The following is an 18,516-nucleotide window of genomic DNA, read 5'->3' on the forward strand; positions in this document are numbered from 1 at the left end:
TATTATATATATAATATATATAAAGGATATAAAAAAGGATAAATGCAGTGTTATCTTCATTTTAGATGTCAAAAGTGTCTCTCCCTCCCTCCCTCCCTCTCTCTCTCTCTCTCTCTCTCTCTCTCTCTGCCCTTGGTCTGCCAGTCCTCTTCCCCCACTCTGTGTGTGTGTGTGTGTGTGAGAGAGAGAGAGAGAGAGGCACTTGCGCTTCCCCCTTCTTTCTCTTTCCTCTCTCTCCCTCCCCCTTCCTTTCTTTCCTTTCTTTCCTCTCCCTTTCCTCTCCCTCTCCTTTCCCCCTTTCATCTCCCTCTCCTCTTCCTCTCTCTTTCTCTTCCTCTCTTTCTCTTTCTCTCTCCCTCTCTTCCCCCCCCCATCCCTCTCTCCAATCTTCTGCTCACCTGGCATGCTGGCTTCAAGCTGTTCTCCAACAAGCTGACACACATTCTTATTAGGCTAGCTCAGGGGTAGGCAACCTCAGCTCTTTTATGACTCATGGACTTCAACTCCCAGAATTCCTGAGTCAGCATAGCTGGGCTAGCTAGCTCTCCTACCCTTCGTGCAGAGTCATAGCAAAGGGAGGGAGGGAGGGAGGGAGAGAGAGAGAGAGAGAGAGCCTCTCTCTGTCTCTCTCTGCAAATGGCAGAGGAGGCTGGGAGCCGCAGGGGAAGGCTCAAAGAGCCGCATGAGTCTCCCGAGCCACAGGTTACCGACCTGTAGCCTAAGTGAACCGAGTCACATTTCTAAATTAGAACCTCTTCCTGTACCCAGCAAATACATTATTATATTCACCAGCCATCTCACATTGACTTGGCCAGGACCAACACTCAGTCTTGACAAAATAAAAAATGGATGGGTCGTGGAAAGGATCTTAGATTACTTTTATGCTAATTTCATAGGCAGGACTCATCCATGAAGCTATGGCTTTCATTTAAATGTCCAGACATCCAATGAGTATTCATCGTATTGTGTTCTGCCCCTTACCAGGAAATATGCTCCTGTAGTTTTGATAGGGATGAATGGCTTTTTATTAGCAATGTAGTTTTGCCAATTGGTAATTATTAATGCTTAATGTTAATGATGAGCTTCCTGTGAAATTCTCCCTACTTTTTAGTTGCTCCCAAATGCTATGGCAAGGATTTTTAGCAGAACAAATACAGTGATTCTTATTTTACAAGTTACAAATTGGTGTTTATTGCATTAGTGCTGCATATTGCTTGAGATCAGGTTTTAAGAAAGACTTGAGTTTGAAACTTAGTTTGCCCATAACTGAAGGTGTCAGGAAGTTCTGCTCTGTGTCCCAACAGGAGATGAGTTCCTGTATAAGAAGTCCCTTGTCCTAACTCTTCCTTATTCAGCTAGGGACTGGCCTTTGCTTTTCACCCCACTTCAACTTTCAATATTACCCTGTAACCTTGTTAAGATTACAGATTTTCTTATATTAATTTATCTGGTTCCAGACAAATGGCAGACCTGGAGAAGGAGCAACAGTTTCAGTATCAACTACTTATAGAAGCCTCTGGACTGGATCGAAGACAGGAAATTTCGCGTCCGTGGGTTTATTCCTACTTCCAGCGTCCTTTTTTTACAACAGAAGATGATTAAAATCTTAGCCATGCCCAAATATCTTTTTGTGTAGTGTTATAAAAGCGAACTGTTGCATTCTGACAAGTTTTCCAACAGACTAAGAAGTAAAATATACTAAGTGCTTTTCTACGAATTTTGTCTGATCCCTAAGGCACTATTCTAGACAATGTTCTAAATACTTTTTTAACCCATAGTGGGATGTGTGTGGATATATGTAAATATAATCTAAGCTACTATTGCAAACAAGCTGAGTTTCCTTTAACACTGAGCAAACCAGTCAAGCTAGCTTAATGGGTGGTAAATGTCATCTGCGGGTCTTGCTTTTGATTGGCTCCTATGCAGTTTCATCTCTAAACTTGTTAAATATTTCTTCTCTACCTTTCTAGCTATTTCTTTAGGCTACAAGTAGGCTAATTCTAAGAGACTAATTCAGTCTTTGAATTAGGTGGTGATTCTCAAGATTAAATTTAAGACATGAAGTATATTTTTATTTTGCAAAATAGAAATAGACCTTGCTGAGGAATAGCATGTTTGAAATAGCAAGGTGACCTCCAGAAATAGGGGCCTTGGGATTTCTATTTAAGAGACAACCTAAGAGCATAATTCATACTCTACTTTCATTTCTGCAGGGTTTTGTGTTTTCACTGTGAATTTTTATGATCCTAGAAATTGGGTTTGGTGTAATGTACTGCTCAGGTGTAAGGAATTCTGAGCTCCACAAGTTCTCCTAAAGCAAGTTCAGCTGCCCCCCCAAATTTTCTTTCAGACTGATTATGCAATTACTTTTATTTTTTAAAAAAAGAGTCTTAAAGTATTTAATCTTTAGTAACTATGGGTTTTATTGTAGACGTTTTATTTAAAACTTTTCTCTTGCAAACTGATCCCCCCCCCCACCCCCAGTGTAACAGCAATGTAAGGTGCAAACAGTCAGGTTTCAAGGAACCCGTTACAAAACTTTCCCACTGACTTCACTCAAATGTTTAATGCTAAAGATATGGATAACACTTAAGCCCAGATTTTGATTTTTGAAAACAAGTTTTAATTTTTAAAAAAAGTTTGGCATGCGTACAAAAAGGCATCAGAAGTGGGACATGGAAACTACAAGCATTGGAGAAGATCCATTTAACACTTTTACAGTTAAGTGCCTGAAAAGTAAATACAATTAAATGGTTTATTAAAGTATGCTTAAGAACATTGCAGTCTTAATTTCTGACCTTTCCTATTCCCCTGGCAACGAAAATAAACCCGAGGTAGAGCAACGTTTCTAGTCCTGCCATCAATATTGCAAACCTGAGCTAAAGAATGTTTCTAGCATTGGTAGGTTTTCTATGACAGTTCTGCAATTGACTAAAAGAGATATGAAGATAGAACATTTTGAATTAGACAATTGCTTAGGAAAAAAAGGTTTCATTGATCAGGCCTCGTTTCAGAATACTATTTCACATAACTTCCAAACACGAATAACTTACTTCCAGAGAATTAATTTATTTTTAGAGGTACTTACACTCTAAGATTGCCAATGGGAGCTATCTGATAATCAACTAGTTTACTTGTCTATACAAACAGGATTTAATGCCGGGTCTTCAATCCTGAACCTACTGAAGTCAAAAGAAAAACTCTGAATTCTAAAAAATGAGGTTAGGTTAGATCTTAGATCAATGCTTTTTCAATGTTTATAATTTTTATCACACTGATAGTGCAAATATATGTATGCATGTAACTCTGCAAAGTACCTATGTTTTCCAAGGCACTTTGATCCAATGTAGATTACAAGATAGTGTTACACTGTATTGAAATCAATAGGTTAGGTTATTCATACCTAATTTAAGTCCCAATATTTTCTGTGATTCTCTGAAACTGAAGAATTGGTATGTCCCTGTTTTTTAAACACCAAAGAAGGTGTTTGGATAGCAATTTCACTTATTTTATATTTAGTCTTCCATTCTTCACCATGAATTTTCAGAGTTCCGGAGCTACACATTGCATATATAAAATACAACTATCAGTGAAAGATAAATTCTTGATTTCCATTTATATACTGAGAGCAAGCAGCAGGGAAAGTGCTAGTTCTCAAAGGTGAATTAAATCAAAAAGTTTTCCTATGTAACATCCTCCAGCATAAGAAATTATCCTCTTTAAATATTCTTCACTAGTTTTTCAAATAATCTTCCAAATTTGTATTGAAAGAAAATGCAGAGGTTTATGAATTTGTTTCCTCTTATTTATTTAAAGGGAAGCCAATACAATCTATGTCCATTGAAAAACCACATTCCAGACAAACAGGTACAACATAAGAATCGTTAAACTCTCGTTGCAAGAAGATATACATTAATTAGAACTTTCCTAGGATCTTCTGTTGACAAAACCCCAATTTCCATGTTATCTTCAGTGAAGCCATTTCAAAGATAGTATTACCATAAACTACATTTTTGCCATCAGTATTTGGATACTTCACAGTGAAATCTACAGAAAACTCTTCTTAATATTAGGATACAATCCTTTTGTTTAGATTTCAAAAAGCTTCTGTATCTTCTCTTAAAATCCACAAATAAAAGTCACATACCTAAATTTCAGGCCAATGTGAATATTAGAAACCTCTGCCCACTGCCAAATAGTCAAGGCTTGGATACATGATCCTTGCCAACATATAACTGCATGTGTAGACAGTTGCTTTTCTAAAAGAGGAAATGGGGAAAAATGGGAAAGTACAACTGCAGCAGGATCACAAAAGTCTGACACAATGACAGTGTATAATGAGCACAAGAATTCAAAACAGACAACTGGAAATAATATTTAAAACATAGGAATGTGGTGTTGGTTTTAACTCAGTGTTATATACCACATTACAAAAGAACTATTATTTAAAAATAAAAAAGGATAAAAGGAAAGAGAAAAAAAACAAACATTCTAAATTGTTGAATGGCCTCCTGTCTGTTCCTGATAAACCTCAATCACATCTTCTTCTTCCATTCCGAGCTGTAAAATAAGAACCACAATTTTATTTTAAAACTCCAAAACACACAGCCATATTGGATGCTCACCATGCACATTAGTTCCATGGATTTTCTGCAAAAGAAACTAGCAGCAGAGTTCACAAATAAGCGAACAGTGCTTATATAAAAAGATTCTCAGCAAGTATCAAGTTTACTAAAACTTTATTTAAAAAATAAATAGGCCACCATACACAATCACTACTCAATAAAACATTTAAAATGTAGCTTCACAAGTAAATAAAAATCTTACATCACAAAGTATGGTTTAAGCCTTAATTTTAAGTTAAAATAATAGTCCCATACATATTGATAACTTTTTTATTATGTCTGCTGCTCTATAGTAAAATAATTATCAAACTGTTGATATAAGCTATAGATCTGTTTCACTTTCTCCATGCAAAAGAGACTAAGAAGTTATTGACCTGTGAAATGCAGTGCTGTTTAATGATAGTATAGTTATGAGCTTGGATAAGATGGATGAACATATAATTTTTTAAATAAATGTTTAGATAATAAATATTTTGCGGACCTTGGGTAATCTTTTTTTTAATTCTTAGTTATTTAGAATCATACGCTTGAGACAGGTGGCAAATTTAATAAATAAATGGTTATAGAATGAAATAAAAGGTTATTCTCATGAGTTTTGTGGACAATGTAGGAAAGATGAAGGTTGGTAACTTTAGGAACAGTAGCTACGTTTTTAGTGCCTTGTCGTTTTAATATTATCAGTTCTTATGTATACAGATAAGTCCTCACTTAATGATAGTAATTAGAAATTCTTTTCTAAGTGATGGAAATGCTGGCATCATTGAGCAAATCCCCACAGGTCTTTAAGTGAGTTTATCACGTGGTCAACATTTGTGACCTTCTACCTGCCTGTTTCCCCACTGATTTTGCTTGTAGGAAGCCTGCAAAGAAGGTCTCAAACAGTGACCACGTTAGGAGGCAAGGTAATTGCAATCCAAATGCCAGATCAGTCACGTAAATGTGGGGACCCTGTGACAGTCAGAGGCTAGAGGAACAGTTGTGAAGAACCATTTGTTCAGCATCATCACATGTTTGAACAAGCACTTAATAAGAGCCACAATTTTCTGGGACCTTCATGGTTTTCATAGTAACAAAATGATTTGTCACTGCCATTCTAGTAAGATTTTATTAAATTGTCCTGTCTTGCCTATAACTGTACATTTTCTGAAGATTCCCCTTTCATGTACTAGACAGGTTTGAGTCTTTTTAATATGTTAGATCATTAAAGTTGACAAATTAGCAAGCAATACATATTGTACGTATATACTCAAATCCCCCCAAATGGAATTATTTACCTAATAAAATAATCCAAACTATTGCTGTGTAGTACAAGCTCTTGAGTACATTTATATGAGATAGGAGACACCAAGGATCTAATTTAGTTTTTATAGAAGCTTAAAATGTATCAATTAATAGTCTGGTACAAAAGATAGACGTTTACAAATAATAAATAAATATCCAGAAATTTGTTTTGTATTGCATAACTGAAAAGCGTTGACAATTCTTCAGAGCAAATGTCCACCCCAGATTTCCTCAAGCTTTGTTCAATTTCAGCAATATAATTTAAAATGGAAAATCACTTTGTTAAATTCGATTTCTACTCTTAAATAATCAGGATTGGATTGCCAAAAATCTATAATAGTGAAATAACTACAAACAGTATTAGCAACTGATCTCCAAGAATACTTACCTCTTTTGGAGTATGATTATCAGTAATTCTCTGACCCTCAAAAAGGAACCTGAGTGAATTCATTGGAACTCCCTAAACAAAGAGAAATAGAGCTAGTCAATTTAAACTGATGGAACAAAAACCCAGATATTCGCTACTTTCCATTTCTTTTAATTTTTGGATTATGCAGTAATAAATTCTGTCAGGTGCAGAGGAACATAAAAATTGAACTTCTTATATTTGATATCATGTGAACAAGGAAAAGTTCAAGTCACAAACCTGTCTCTGACAGTATGATTCTTTAAGTTTCTTTAGATGCGTTGTCATTTTCACTTTGAAGTGAATTTCACTGCTGTCCTACAAATTGAAAATATAATAACTCTGCTTAGTATTAAAATAACACTTATTATAGATATGTAAAATGTTTTGAGCTTGTATCAGATACTTTTTTCCTCAAGTATGATCTTATGCTTGAGATGTAACAGAATGTGTCATGCCACACTTCTTGAGTTTCAAGCTTTCTTACATCTCACAATTTGCTTTTTTCTTAAACTCTTCCACACCTGGGATTTAGGGAAGGCATTTTCCAATAAAAGAGGTTACATCCCTACTGCCACTAGCTTGCAATAGAGTTAGGACTAAGGAAAAATCATTTTAAACATGTGTTCAGTGATCAAGAACAACCATTTTGGACATAAAAGACAAACTACAGTCTGCCTGACACATAGGTTTCCTATGTTTTGTACATTCTTTTCTGTGTGTTAAAGCGAATCCATTGTGCTGCTGGTGAACTCAGATTCTGTATAGTAACTAGGGATTTTTGCAACAGGGGTTGCAGAAAGCAGGTTTAATTGTTGATTCTTACTTATTAATAAAAATATTTTTAAAAAACTCAACTTTTTTGTAGGTAAAGTATAAGTAACTTAGTATAGATTTGATAAGTAAATGTAATAGATTTTTACTGTCATATTCTTTATTACCACTGAATCCATACTGAAGTATAAACTTGCAAGTATAATCTTCCACTGTAAAAACAGTGTTAAAAATAAAACAAATTATGAGGGACACAACAACATTTTGTTCTGAGTTTGCAACAAAGCTCAAAATGTTTTGAATATTCTAAGGAACAATAACAATTTTTGTGACTTTAAAACAAAAAACTCATAACACATTCATAACTAGTTTATGTTTCAGTGTCTATTTCAGATGCATGCATAGAAGAATGGCTGCATCTACTTTTGCTTCTAGAATTTATAACTTGTTTAATATCAGCAAAGCTCAAATCTAATATAAAATCAGATTCCTGATTATGATAGGACTGTTAAGAAATTTTTCTAGAATCCTCTTATGCAAGAATATTTGCATTTACAAAATACAAACATTTACTGTTAGATATATATAGCACTACATTAAAACATATTTTAGCAGACAAAAAAAAGGCAGACCCTGCACTTGCAGAAAAATATTAAAAAGAAAAAGAACTGATATACTGCATAACTCTAACTATATGCTTATACCTGTAAAATTAGGAAGGATAAATGTTAAACAGAATATTTTAGAACTCACCTGCCCAATAACCTTAAGTTTAATGTATTCTCCCTCTTTTTTATCACCCAAATCCTCTGCTGAAGGTTTGGCTTCCTGCAATAAAAAACAAAACAGAGACAAAAATGGAAAATATAAGAATATTTTATTTATACTCTTTTTTTTACATATTAACAGAGCATTAGCTCATAGTAAGTTTTTGGGAAATTTCCTCTAGTTCTTTTGTCCTCCTCAGACAAGATTAGAGGGAAAGGAAGAACATAAACTTAATGTGACTAGCTTCATTAATAAAAATATAAAGCATTTGTTAAAGCTACAACTAGGATGCCACAAAGTACTAAACGATTCCCAATTTTTAGAGTTCTAATTTCCTTAATTTTATGGTTGATTATATTTTTTGATAAAGCATACATTCAGACCTTCAAAAAAGGCTTTAAATTCAAATTTTAATTCCTATGTGATAAATTCCTATGTGACAATATAGTTAGGAAACTGAGAGGAAAAATCACTGAAGATCAAATACTCTCAACAGGCAAAATTATAGCTGTCTGGCTGCTTGGTCCATCTGCAAAATCTAAGAAATGATTACAAGTAGTCCTTGATTTACAACTACAATTGAGCCCAAAATTTCTGTTGCAAAGTGAGACAGTTGTTAAATGAATCTGGCTTCCTACTGACTTTGCTTGTCAGAAGGTCACAAAGATAATCACATGGCCTCGGGACAGTCAACCAGTTGCCAAGCATCTGAATCGTGATCACGTGACCATGGGGCTGCTGCAACGGTCGTGTGAAAAAAGATCATTAAGACTCTTGTTTTCAGTGCCGCTGTAACTTCGAACAGTCACTAAATGAACTGTTTTAAATTGAGGTCAAAGTAACTTATGACCAGTTGTCAATACCTACAACAGTTGCAGCATCCCCGTGGTCACGTGATCAGAATTCAGGTGTTTGGCAACTGGCATGTATCTATGACAGTTGCACTGAGCCAAGGTCATGTGATCACCATTTGTAACCTTTCCAGCTAGCTTCCATAAGCAAAGTCAATAGGGGAAGTCAGATTCGCTTAATGACCGCATGATTCATTTAACAACTGGAGTGATTTGCTTAACAAGTATGGTAAGGAAGGTAATAAAACAAGGCACAACTTGTTTAACTGCCTTGCTTAGCAACCAAAATTTTGGACTCAATTGTGGTTGTAAATGAAGGACTACTTGTACCTGCTCTTTTAACTCAAATCACAAGATAAAATATAGCGAGCAATAAACAAGTTCAGCCTTTCCTCATTAAATAGAACATAGTTAAATTACAACTTATTTTGCAATGAGTAGTGAAGAGGCTTCTGTTACTCACAATCTATGTGCAGACAGAATGCTCAACTATCTAAAAATATAGTAAATACACAGTTTACTTATTCACTGGGAAAACTATCTATTGGTCATGCCTAATTAAATGTAAATCCCCTTATGGTTTTCTGAAGTAGAGAGTTAGACCTCTAAGTTTCAATTCTACCGGTATATAGTTGAGAAAATACCAGAACAAGCTACTATTGATTTACATTGCTTTTAATGGTGGTCTTACTGCTTCAGTTTCATTCCTATTTAGTATATATTCTGAAACTTGTAACTTCTAACTGCAGAAGAAATTCCACAAAATACTTCAATGAAATCATGGTTCTAAGTCTTAACTGACTTCAGAGGTTCTCCAGTATTACAGTGCTCTGAAGCCCTTTCCCTCCCACATTTTGCATAGGGCTCTATCTAGTTCTCCAACTAGAAAAAATGTGAGGACAATATCTGGGGCCTTTCTCTCCGAGTCTGAATCTAAATTAACAAAGTTATGTGAACCAGAAAAAAATAATAAAAACAAACAGCATCACATACATATGACCAGATAAGTTATTTCCTTTTGGTCGTTTACAATTAGATACTGAAGAAAATCTGAAGTGCAGGATTACTGAAGCCAAACTGACATGACACTGGGGAAATAATATCACTGGCTGAAATATTTAGAAAAAAAATCTTTTAAGAAAAAATTAACAGCCCAATTTCTTCCCCACTTTAAAAAATAGGGACCCTCTAATGCAAATTCATAAAATAGTCAACTACTCACAAAACAAAGATGATTAGGGGACTGGAGGCTAAAACATATAAGGAACGGTTGCTAGAATTGGGTATGTCTAGTTTAACGAAGAGAAGGACAAGGAGGGACATGATAGCAGTATTCCAATATCTCAGGGGCTGCCATAAAGAAGAGGGAATTAAGCTATTTTCCAAAGCACCTGAAGGCAGGACAAGAAGCAACGGGTGGAAACTAATCAAGGAGAGAAGCAACCTAGAACTAAGGAGAAACTTCCTGACAGTGAGAACAATTAATCAGTGGAACAGCCTGCCTCCAGAAGCAGTAAATGCTCCAACACTGGAAGTTTTTAAGAAGAGACTGGACAGCCATTTGTCCGAAATGGTGTAGAGTTTCCTGCCTGAGCAGGGGGTTGGACTAGATGACCTCCAAGGTCCCTTCCAACTTTACTACTATTATATTATTAACATAACATGATAGCATTATATGAATTGAGTCCTGTGCCCATACTGAATCCCTATTTTTCCAGATGGTTGCAAAGAGACGAAGTTTGCACTACTATATTTAACACTTCCCAATTACTACTTCCTGAAACAAGTCAATTTTAAAACACGGATTACCAAATTGACCTTGTCAGTATGTTATTCTGAAAATAATCCACGATCTGAATTAATTACAAGTGAAAATGAAAGCAACCTTTTGTAAATTCCTGCTCACCCATGAAGCAAAGGCTCTCAACGCTGAAGTTAATGTCATGATTAAGACAATATGATGATAAAACTGGGCCATTACATTTAATTTCCAGAACAAATTCAGTTTGAATAAATGGCTAAAAAGAGCACTTCTATTTTTGTTCCAATTGGCCACTGCATGGATTTCTCTTCTGTAGGCCATAAAAATGCAACAAAAAGGCTATCTTTATTCTTGTGTGATTTTTGTTCTAATAATGTCAAAGCTTATGTATTTTTTTTTTTAAAGGCTATCCTGCCAAAACATGCTTCAAGGCAAACCAAACAGGAAATGTCAGGTCGTGTGAACGAATCTATGTTCCCGGTGCAAGCAGCATCTCAAAACAATGATTCATTTACAATAATCGTGGTCATTTCTAAACAAGAAATTTCGCACCGTTTTCTGAAAGTCAGGCTGGAATGAAAGCCGCATCGAACAAGAAGCGGGATCGCGGAGGGGGGAGAGAGCAGACCTACAAAAAGGAGCCCAAACAGAAACTTTGGCCTTTCGTTATTTCTCCCTTTGGGCTTCCTCCATAGGTGCCAACTCCGATCTGTGTCCCCCCCCCGCTCCACCACGGGGGCATTTCGGGAGATCCGGGTGATTCTATTTCGTGGCCCAGAAGTAGCTTAGGAGGGCTAAACCCAGGGCATGAAACGGACGCGGAGAGGCAGGAGGCCGGGCTCTAAGCCGGCCCAAGTTGGCCGGGGGCCAGGGCCCCCGTGCCTGTAAGCCCCTCCGGCCGAGGGGTCCCGGCTTGTTGTGGCCCCATCTGGCCGCCTGCGGACAGCCCGGGCGCCTTTCAGCCGGGCGGTTGGGAGCGGCAGACTGCGAGCTTCTTCCTGCCCAGCGCGAGCCTCCCACCTGATCCGACATGTCTCCCTCGCAGACGCAGCCGGCCCCTCCGCCACCCCCGGAGAAGCGCCTCGCCGATCTCGCCCTCGGTGTCGCCAACACGGAGAGCACAACACACAGGCCGGGCGCGGGCAGGCGGGATTTCCTCTGCGCCTGAGCTCACTTCCCGCTCTCCAGGCACAGCCCACCGAAGAAGCGCAGTGCAACTCTGCTCCGCCCCCGCCGAGAGACTCCGGGAACAGTTTTGCGCGAGTTTTAGAGCCGCTCGCAGCCCGCTCTTGCAGCGTTCACGACAGTCGCAACTGCTCCGGCTTTGCGCACGGCCCACTAGGAGCGGAGGAGGGTGGTTACGTCTTGCAGACTTTCCACCTTTGCATCGCTCATCTGTTTCCTCCGAGGTTGCATGCTGTCCTTCCTAATACTGTAGTAGCGAGGTTGGAAGACGTGGAAAGCGGCGCATTTTCCAACTTCGCTGGAAATGACAAGCCGCTAATTTACTTCTCCCTCCATTTTGTGCCCAGGTAGAGAGGGGTGGCGGTTATGCAGACTTCGATGAGGAACCGTCTGCCTACATTTCAACCATAACCAAGTCACAAAAGAGGGTTGATGCAATCCACATGGTTGGACGGCAGAAGATAAGTGTTCATTGACAAAACATGAGTTGCAAAAAAGACACGAATTGCATCTGGTATTTGCATATATTAATATGCAAATTCGGAAAAATTATAGCAACACTGTCTCATGCAGCTAAAGTTACCACAGCTTGCACGCCTTCTGATTTGGTACTTGATTGGTGCTGCTAAGCAACAAGGAGTCCCCTTTTCTCTTGGTATTTGACACTGGACTTCCAAGCAGAAAATTACAATGAAGGGTATGTGGCCACTCAAGTTATGAAAAAACATGATTGGCTGGCCTACTGAACCATATTCTAGATGTCAAGAACTGCAGATTTCGAACTTTAATGGCATGCCATACTTTCTCCTCCTCCCATTCCTCTCCCCTTCCATCAATTTATACAACACCTGAAACATGAAAGCTTGCTATTTGAACATTATATAGTTGGACTTTATAAAATCCTAATTTTAACACATCAGGCTAATCTGGGGAACTGAACAGCAGGAACTGCAGAAAAGAAATGTGGGGCAAATCTCCCTGTGAATTCTCGCAATTTGCAGTTCTGCACCAAAGGGGAAAAAATGCCGAGATCAACTGATTAAAAAAATACCGTCTACAGATCTAATGGGTCAGGCCAGAAAACAAAAGCATGCTAGGTGACTTTGGGCTAATCACTTTCTCAGCCAACTCACCTCACAGGGTTATGAGAAAAACAGGACAAGGAAGGAATATTACATATGTTAGCCACTTTGAGTTATTTATAAAGTAATAAAGGGAGCTATAAAACAATATATAAATAGAATTGTAACTTTGAAAGTAAAATGTTATACTCTATTATTTTTTCTGTTGTATTTTTTCACTTATTTTTAAGGATTTGTTATATATATTTTTGATAATGTATTTTTGTATTTTTTTTGTTAATTTAAAAAGCAACAAAAATACATTATTTTTTATATTATCAGTATCAATATGTCTGACATTTTTCATATCTCTATACCAGGGGTAGGCAACCCAAAACACTCAAAGAGCCACTTGGACCCGTTTCCCACCAAAAACAGAACACTGGGAGCCGCAAAACCCTTTTGATATCTAAAATGAAGATAACACTGCATATATCCTTTTTTACCTTTATTATAGGTGTGTGTATGTGTATGTGTGTGTGTGTGTATGTGTATATGTGTGTATACACACACACACACACACACACACACAGACACACACACACATATACACATTAAAAATAAAAGTAAAAATATGACTCTTGGGAATATCCATACTATTAAAACAATGATCACCAAGAGAATGCTTTAAGAGAATAAAATTACATACACACATAGGTAAAAAAAGGATATATGCAGTGTTATCTTAATTTTAGATGTCAAAAGGGTCTCTCTCTCCCTCCCTCTCTATCTGCCCTTGGTCTGCCACTCCTCTTTCCCCACTCTCTCTCTCTCCCCCTCTCTCTCTTTCTCTCTCTCTCTTCCCCCCCCCTCCTATCTGCTGCTCACCTGGCAAGCTTCAAGCTGTTGTCCAACAACCTCCGGGGTAGGCAACCTCGTCTCTTTTATGACTAATGGACTTCAACTCCCAGAATTCCTGAGTCAGCCTAGCTGGGCTAGCTAGCTCTCTCCTGCCCTTCCTGCTTCCTGCTTCCTTCAGAGACGCAGCAAAGGGAGGAGCTCTGCCCAGAAAGCTTTTCAGCTGCTCGGAGAACACTGTGAGTGCACTCTTTTACACACACACAAAACACACACACACACAGACACACACACACACACACACAGAGAGAGAGAAGCAGGGAAGTGCAATTGCCTCTCTCTGTCTCTGTCTCTCTCTGCAAAGGCAGAGGAGGCTGGGAGCCACAGGGGAAGGCTCAAAGAGCCGCATGCGGCTCCAGAGCCGCAGGTTGCCGACCTGTGCTCTATACCAAAGTGGTCTCGGTCAGGTTTTTTTGGCTAAAGATTATCTAACATCTTTGCAAGAATGATGCAAAAAGCTTATGATGTAAAACCATTACATTTTTCATTACTTCCAGGTCTAACATAGCTGTTATGACATGTTTTTTATATTCTAAATTTCACAATATTAAATAGAAAGAGACCCTACTCCAAACTAATTAACGAGGGTGCAGGCTTATTATGTCTTTTTGCCTCCAAGCATAGTTCTCTTAATTGGCTTTTTGGTGACAAAACCATATAAAGATTTTGTTTTATCACAAAGATGATCGATATATTTATTGTTGCAATGAATTATAGCTGTTATAGCAAAGCTTAGTTCCTGTTTGCTAAGAAGCAAATACTGAAGTAGACATCTTGGTCAATTTATAGTTTACAATATTTACTTTAGGTCCAGGTTTAAAATATACAGAAACGCAGACAAAAAAAAAATCTCCTCAACAACTTTTACTGAAATCTAAAGAAGCCTATGAGTTGCAAGGATCTCCCCTCAGGTCGCACGGACGCTTATGGGGCGAAATCAGGTAGCGAGCCCCACTGCTTCAAAAAGTGAAAGGTTAGCTCTCTTTCCCCGCCCTCTCCTCCTCCGTTCGGCTTTCCGGCAGGCCATCAAAAGTACTTCCGGGTGAAGTGAGCAGCGCCTTCCGGCCGTGCGGCGCGTTTCCTTGCAGTGCGTGTTCTGTCTCGCCCGCGTTCTTTTGCCACGCGCTCGCTCTTTCCCGGGGAGCAGCAGCTGGGCTTATCCCGCCGCAGCGATGCTGGTTTTATTTGAGACAGCGGCCGGATACGCCATTTTCAAGGTGAGGATGGCAGCACGTGTTCCTGGGCTCGTGGCTGATGGCGGGAGTAGAAAGCAGAAGGCCATTTCGCCTCTGCTGCGGCTGAATGGCGGGAGTTATAGTGTTAGATTTTTCCGGAAAGAATTAACTTCCCTTTTCCTACTGTGTTAGCAACTTGAAAGAAATGCTGACCACTTTTAGATAAGCAGCCGTCTCAAGCTTTTTGACTCCATTTTAAAATGCCCCCGAAATTTGATTGGCGATGTCCTGTCTACTTTATGGTCGTGGAGCAACGGATCATCTTTCTCCTTTGCCGGGGGGGGGGAGGAGGACAAATTGCTAAAAGACGGGGGGGGGACAAGTTTTGGAACATTCCTAGTTAATGCATTTCTGGGTTTGATGTGAGTTGCGTCCCCTAGTGATGAAAGGCTGTTATAACTTGGAGGCATACAATTGCGCTAAACCTGGTTGGTTGTATCTTTGTCCAGTTGGTTATCTGGACATTGAATTATATATTTTAAGGCAGTTGCTCTTAATCCGGAAAGGAATGTTGACGTTTTGTATGCTTGCTTCCCAAAAAAGAGAAAAGAATTGATTAACGAACTATTTTTGTAAAAAAAAAAAAAGAAAACCTGCATTATATGCAGCAGAAATTTTCCCATGCAGCTTAGTGCTTTGTGTGCTTTTTTCTTTAGCCTTACAGTTCCTGCTGTTCTATTGCCAATTCATTCTGGTGAATTGTATGGATTCTTATGCATGCTGGGAAAAGTTGCAAGGAATTTGAAAAGTTGCAAGGAAAATGGGTCTTCGGAGTAAATTGGATCTATTTTGGATGTATTTTAGACTGAACTCAGAAGGATCTGGACACTGAAAATGTGAATGCCTGGAACGCATGTGAAGCATTAGATGTTTACTGTCCCCCCACTACTGATAAATTAACATTTTCTAGGCTGGTTGAGTCTTCTCAGTGTTCTAGTGAAGAATAATCTGGCTGCTGGCACCAGTTCAATTCCAGTGGGAAACATCTCTTGAAACTCTCTCCTCATCCAGGGAAATAATGCTCATAAACTAATCTTTCTCTTGCAATATTATTTATCAGGGGCTCATTTTGTATTGAAACTGAATCTGAATACTTTTTTAATTTCCATAGACATCCTTGGTGACACTTAATTTCTCAGTAATGGACTGCTTGGTGGAACATCCTCCCCCCCCTCCTCCAAAAAAGGCCCTTGTCTGAGGCAGGAGTATTTGCACTCTGTTACTGTATTCATTTAGTTTATGTCCCATCCCTCTACTGGTAAACTATAATTTTAAGTGTGGTTCATAAAGTTGGCTCCAAAATTGTAACTTTGAATAGCAGAATATAAAATATATTACCTTGTTACTCATAGAATAATCATCTATAAACCAGTTAAATAAACATTAGTAAAAAGGTTTATAACTTCCCACTGGACTTTATTCTAATTGAAATTGGAAAAGTTAAGTGACATGGATATAGAGTTCATAAATTAGACCTAGCATTCATTTTTTTTACACAAAGTTTGGGGTATAGTTTCACATTTTTAATTTTTCATAGTGACAAATAAGACAGATTTTGTTGCCAAATATTGCATATATTTCATTAGTCTTTATCTTTGCCGCAGGTTCTAAATGAGAAAAAGCTTCAAGAAATTGATAACTTATGGAAAGAGTTTGAAACACCTGAAAAAGCTAATAAAATGTAAGTAAAGTAGTAGTAATTAATATTGCAAGAGCATGGCCACTAGTTTTTTTTTTGTCTGTCTTGATCTTTTTGTATGGGGTTTCTGGAACTATTTTATATTCTTGAATACAGGATATAAAACACTAAGTCATTTTCTCATTGATAGAAAAACCATCTATAAATCAACTAAGTAATAAACCTATTGTCATTATTATGTCTTGGTCATCTTCCAGAAGATGGTAAACACTGAACTTTTCTGATGGGAATTTGCATTATGATGCCTTACAGTTTGGCATTGTATGTTTTGTGTTTTTTCTTTTTGTATTTCTCTATTTTTGTTTTATTGCATTTGTAAACTGTTAAATTGCAACTGAATAAAAAAAAATCTGACAACTAGATTGACATTGTTAGCCGCTTAGAGTTTTTTGAATGAGTGGTAAAGCAATTTCATTCTAAGACTTAGGTTTATGCTATGTTTAATTCTGCAGCACTATGGTAATTAGGACTATCAGATCTGAGTTGCAAAAATCTGAATGACCACTAAGCTTAGATATCAGAAGAACTGCACAAAAAGGCTTGCTGAAGTAAAGCAGGATTTGTATGATACAGATTAGTTAGGAATAAGTAGGAAGTAATAGACTTGATTAATGAACTAGTTGCGCCTAACTTATAGATAATTTTATATAATTCATGTTTATATACAATATATGTATATAAATGTTTTTATATTTTGTGTCCATTATGTTTGTAATTGTTACATATTATCCTATAAAGTAGGCTATACAGGTAATCTTATAGCAACCACAATTGGGACCAAAAATTCTATTGTTAAGCAAATGGTCACTAAGTGAAAAATCATGTGACTTCAGCTGCTTACATTTTATACTGGACAATGCATACTAACTGGCTATGTGACTGCAGAAGAGGTGAATCAGAGTTTGTAAATGTGCCCGTTGGTCACTGTTATTTTTTCCTCACTGTCCAAACTGCTAATGGTTATTTTCCAAGGCAGTTAGTAAATGAAGACTTCATGTCATTATTAGATGGGTGGATGACTTGCCTAAAAGTTAGTTAACACCTGAATCAAAATCTTTTAAAGTATACTTTTCTCTTTGTATAGGAAACATTGACCTAATGGACTGGTGTTTTTGTTTTTTGTTTTTTTAAAAGCCAGAGATTACATGCATATCACTTTTTGAATTTCCTGAAAAATGTTTATAATTGGTAGCAATTCCTCAGGTCCTAATGATTGTTGCAAAAACATTGATTTTTTTTTATTTAGTGTAAAACTGAAACATTTCGAGAAGTTTCAAGACACAACAGAAGCTCTTGCAGGTAATGCTTTTACAGTTAAGGTTATTGGTCACTTTTAAGGATAGTGTTATCTTAAAATAGATTCCAGACATTGAGTGTAATTTTCAGGGATGCAAAAGTTATCATAGAAGAAACAGTGATTTAATGGTCCTTCAGTTAGGAGGAGAAGTGCTGGCTATCTGGGGTGTTGAATTCCAGTTCTTATCAGCTCCAATGAGTGTGATCAATGATTAGGTGTGAGGAGGATAAAGTTTTTATAATCTAAATTTACTGCTTTAAGTTGGACTTGGAAATAGCATCTAACCTATGCCATATTCAGTAATTTTGCCACCCTACCTTCTTTCCTTTCTTCCTTTCTTGCAAAGTTTATATAATGACTCTGTTTGCAAGCTTTGTATAGCTTTACTTACGTCCTTGGAAATGTCCAATTTTGTAAATAATGTTCTAAAAGGTACATGTGCACTTCAACTATTTTCACATTTGCTAGTATACACATCAGTAAATATAACGTATGCAAGGGTAGAAAATCCATTTTCATATAATTAAAAGCATTCTCACCTTTTAAAGGTGATGCTTCTCCAACTTGTTTTCCTCCAGATGTTTTGGAGTATAATTTCCATTATCTGCAGCAAACCCAGTGCACATTTGAAGGGATAAGGTTGCTCCCTGGGAG

At 37.5% G+C, this 18,516-nt stretch overlaps 3 protein-coding genes across 5 annotated transcripts in view; 2 read left to right on the plus strand and 1 right to left on the minus strand.

Moving 5' to 3' along the window:
• KIAA2012 (KIAA2012 ortholog) overlaps positions 1-2,987 on the plus strand; it is a 92,158-nt gene extending 89,171 nt beyond the window's left edge. For 2 of the 3 annotated variants that reach the window (XM_039354599.1, XM_039354609.1), the window contains one exon: positions 1,458-2,987. In XM_039354599.1, coding sequence (XP_039210533.1) covers positions 1,458-1,602 — 145 coding nt within the window. In that variant the 3' untranslated portion in view covers positions 1,603-2,987. The remainder of the gene's footprint in view (positions 1-1,457) is intronic. The other variant, XR_005558040.1, reaches the window with a different exon arrangement.
• SUMO1 (small ubiquitin like modifier 1) lies at positions 2,601-11,754 on the minus strand. The gene is made up of 5 exons (XM_039354620.1): positions 11,488-11,754; positions 7,840-7,914; positions 6,553-6,630; positions 6,295-6,366; positions 2,601-4,560 (listed from the first exon to the last, which is right to left on the minus strand). The coding sequence occupies exons 1-5, from the start codon at positions 11,497-11,499 to the stop codon at positions 4,492-4,494; spliced, it is 306 nt and encodes a 101-aa protein (XP_039210554.1). The 5' UTR covers positions 11,500-11,754; the 3' UTR covers positions 2,601-4,491.
• Positions 11,755-14,675: 2,921 nt separating this feature from the next.
• The window catches only part of NOP58 (NOP58 ribonucleoprotein), a 37,623-nt gene continuing 33,782 nt past the window's right edge, over positions 14,676-18,516 (plus strand). The window contains exons 1-3 of the mRNA XM_039354632.1: positions 14,676-14,848; positions 16,471-16,547; positions 17,812-17,864. Of these exons, the coding sequence (XP_039210566.1) occupies positions 14,804-14,848; positions 16,471-16,547; positions 17,812-17,864 (175 nt within the window). The 5' untranslated portion in view covers positions 14,676-14,803. The remainder of the gene's footprint in view (positions 14,849-16,470; positions 16,548-17,811; positions 17,865-18,516) is intronic.

The sequence above is a fragment of the Crotalus tigris genome, unplaced genomic scaffold (assembly GCF_016545835.1).
Source record: "Crotalus tigris isolate CLP2741 ecotype Arizona unplaced genomic scaffold, ASM1654583v1 scf7180000017568.13789103, whole genome shotgun sequence".
In the NCBI taxonomy this organism is placed as follows: Eukaryota; Metazoa; Chordata; class Lepidosauria; order Squamata; family Viperidae; genus Crotalus; species Crotalus tigris.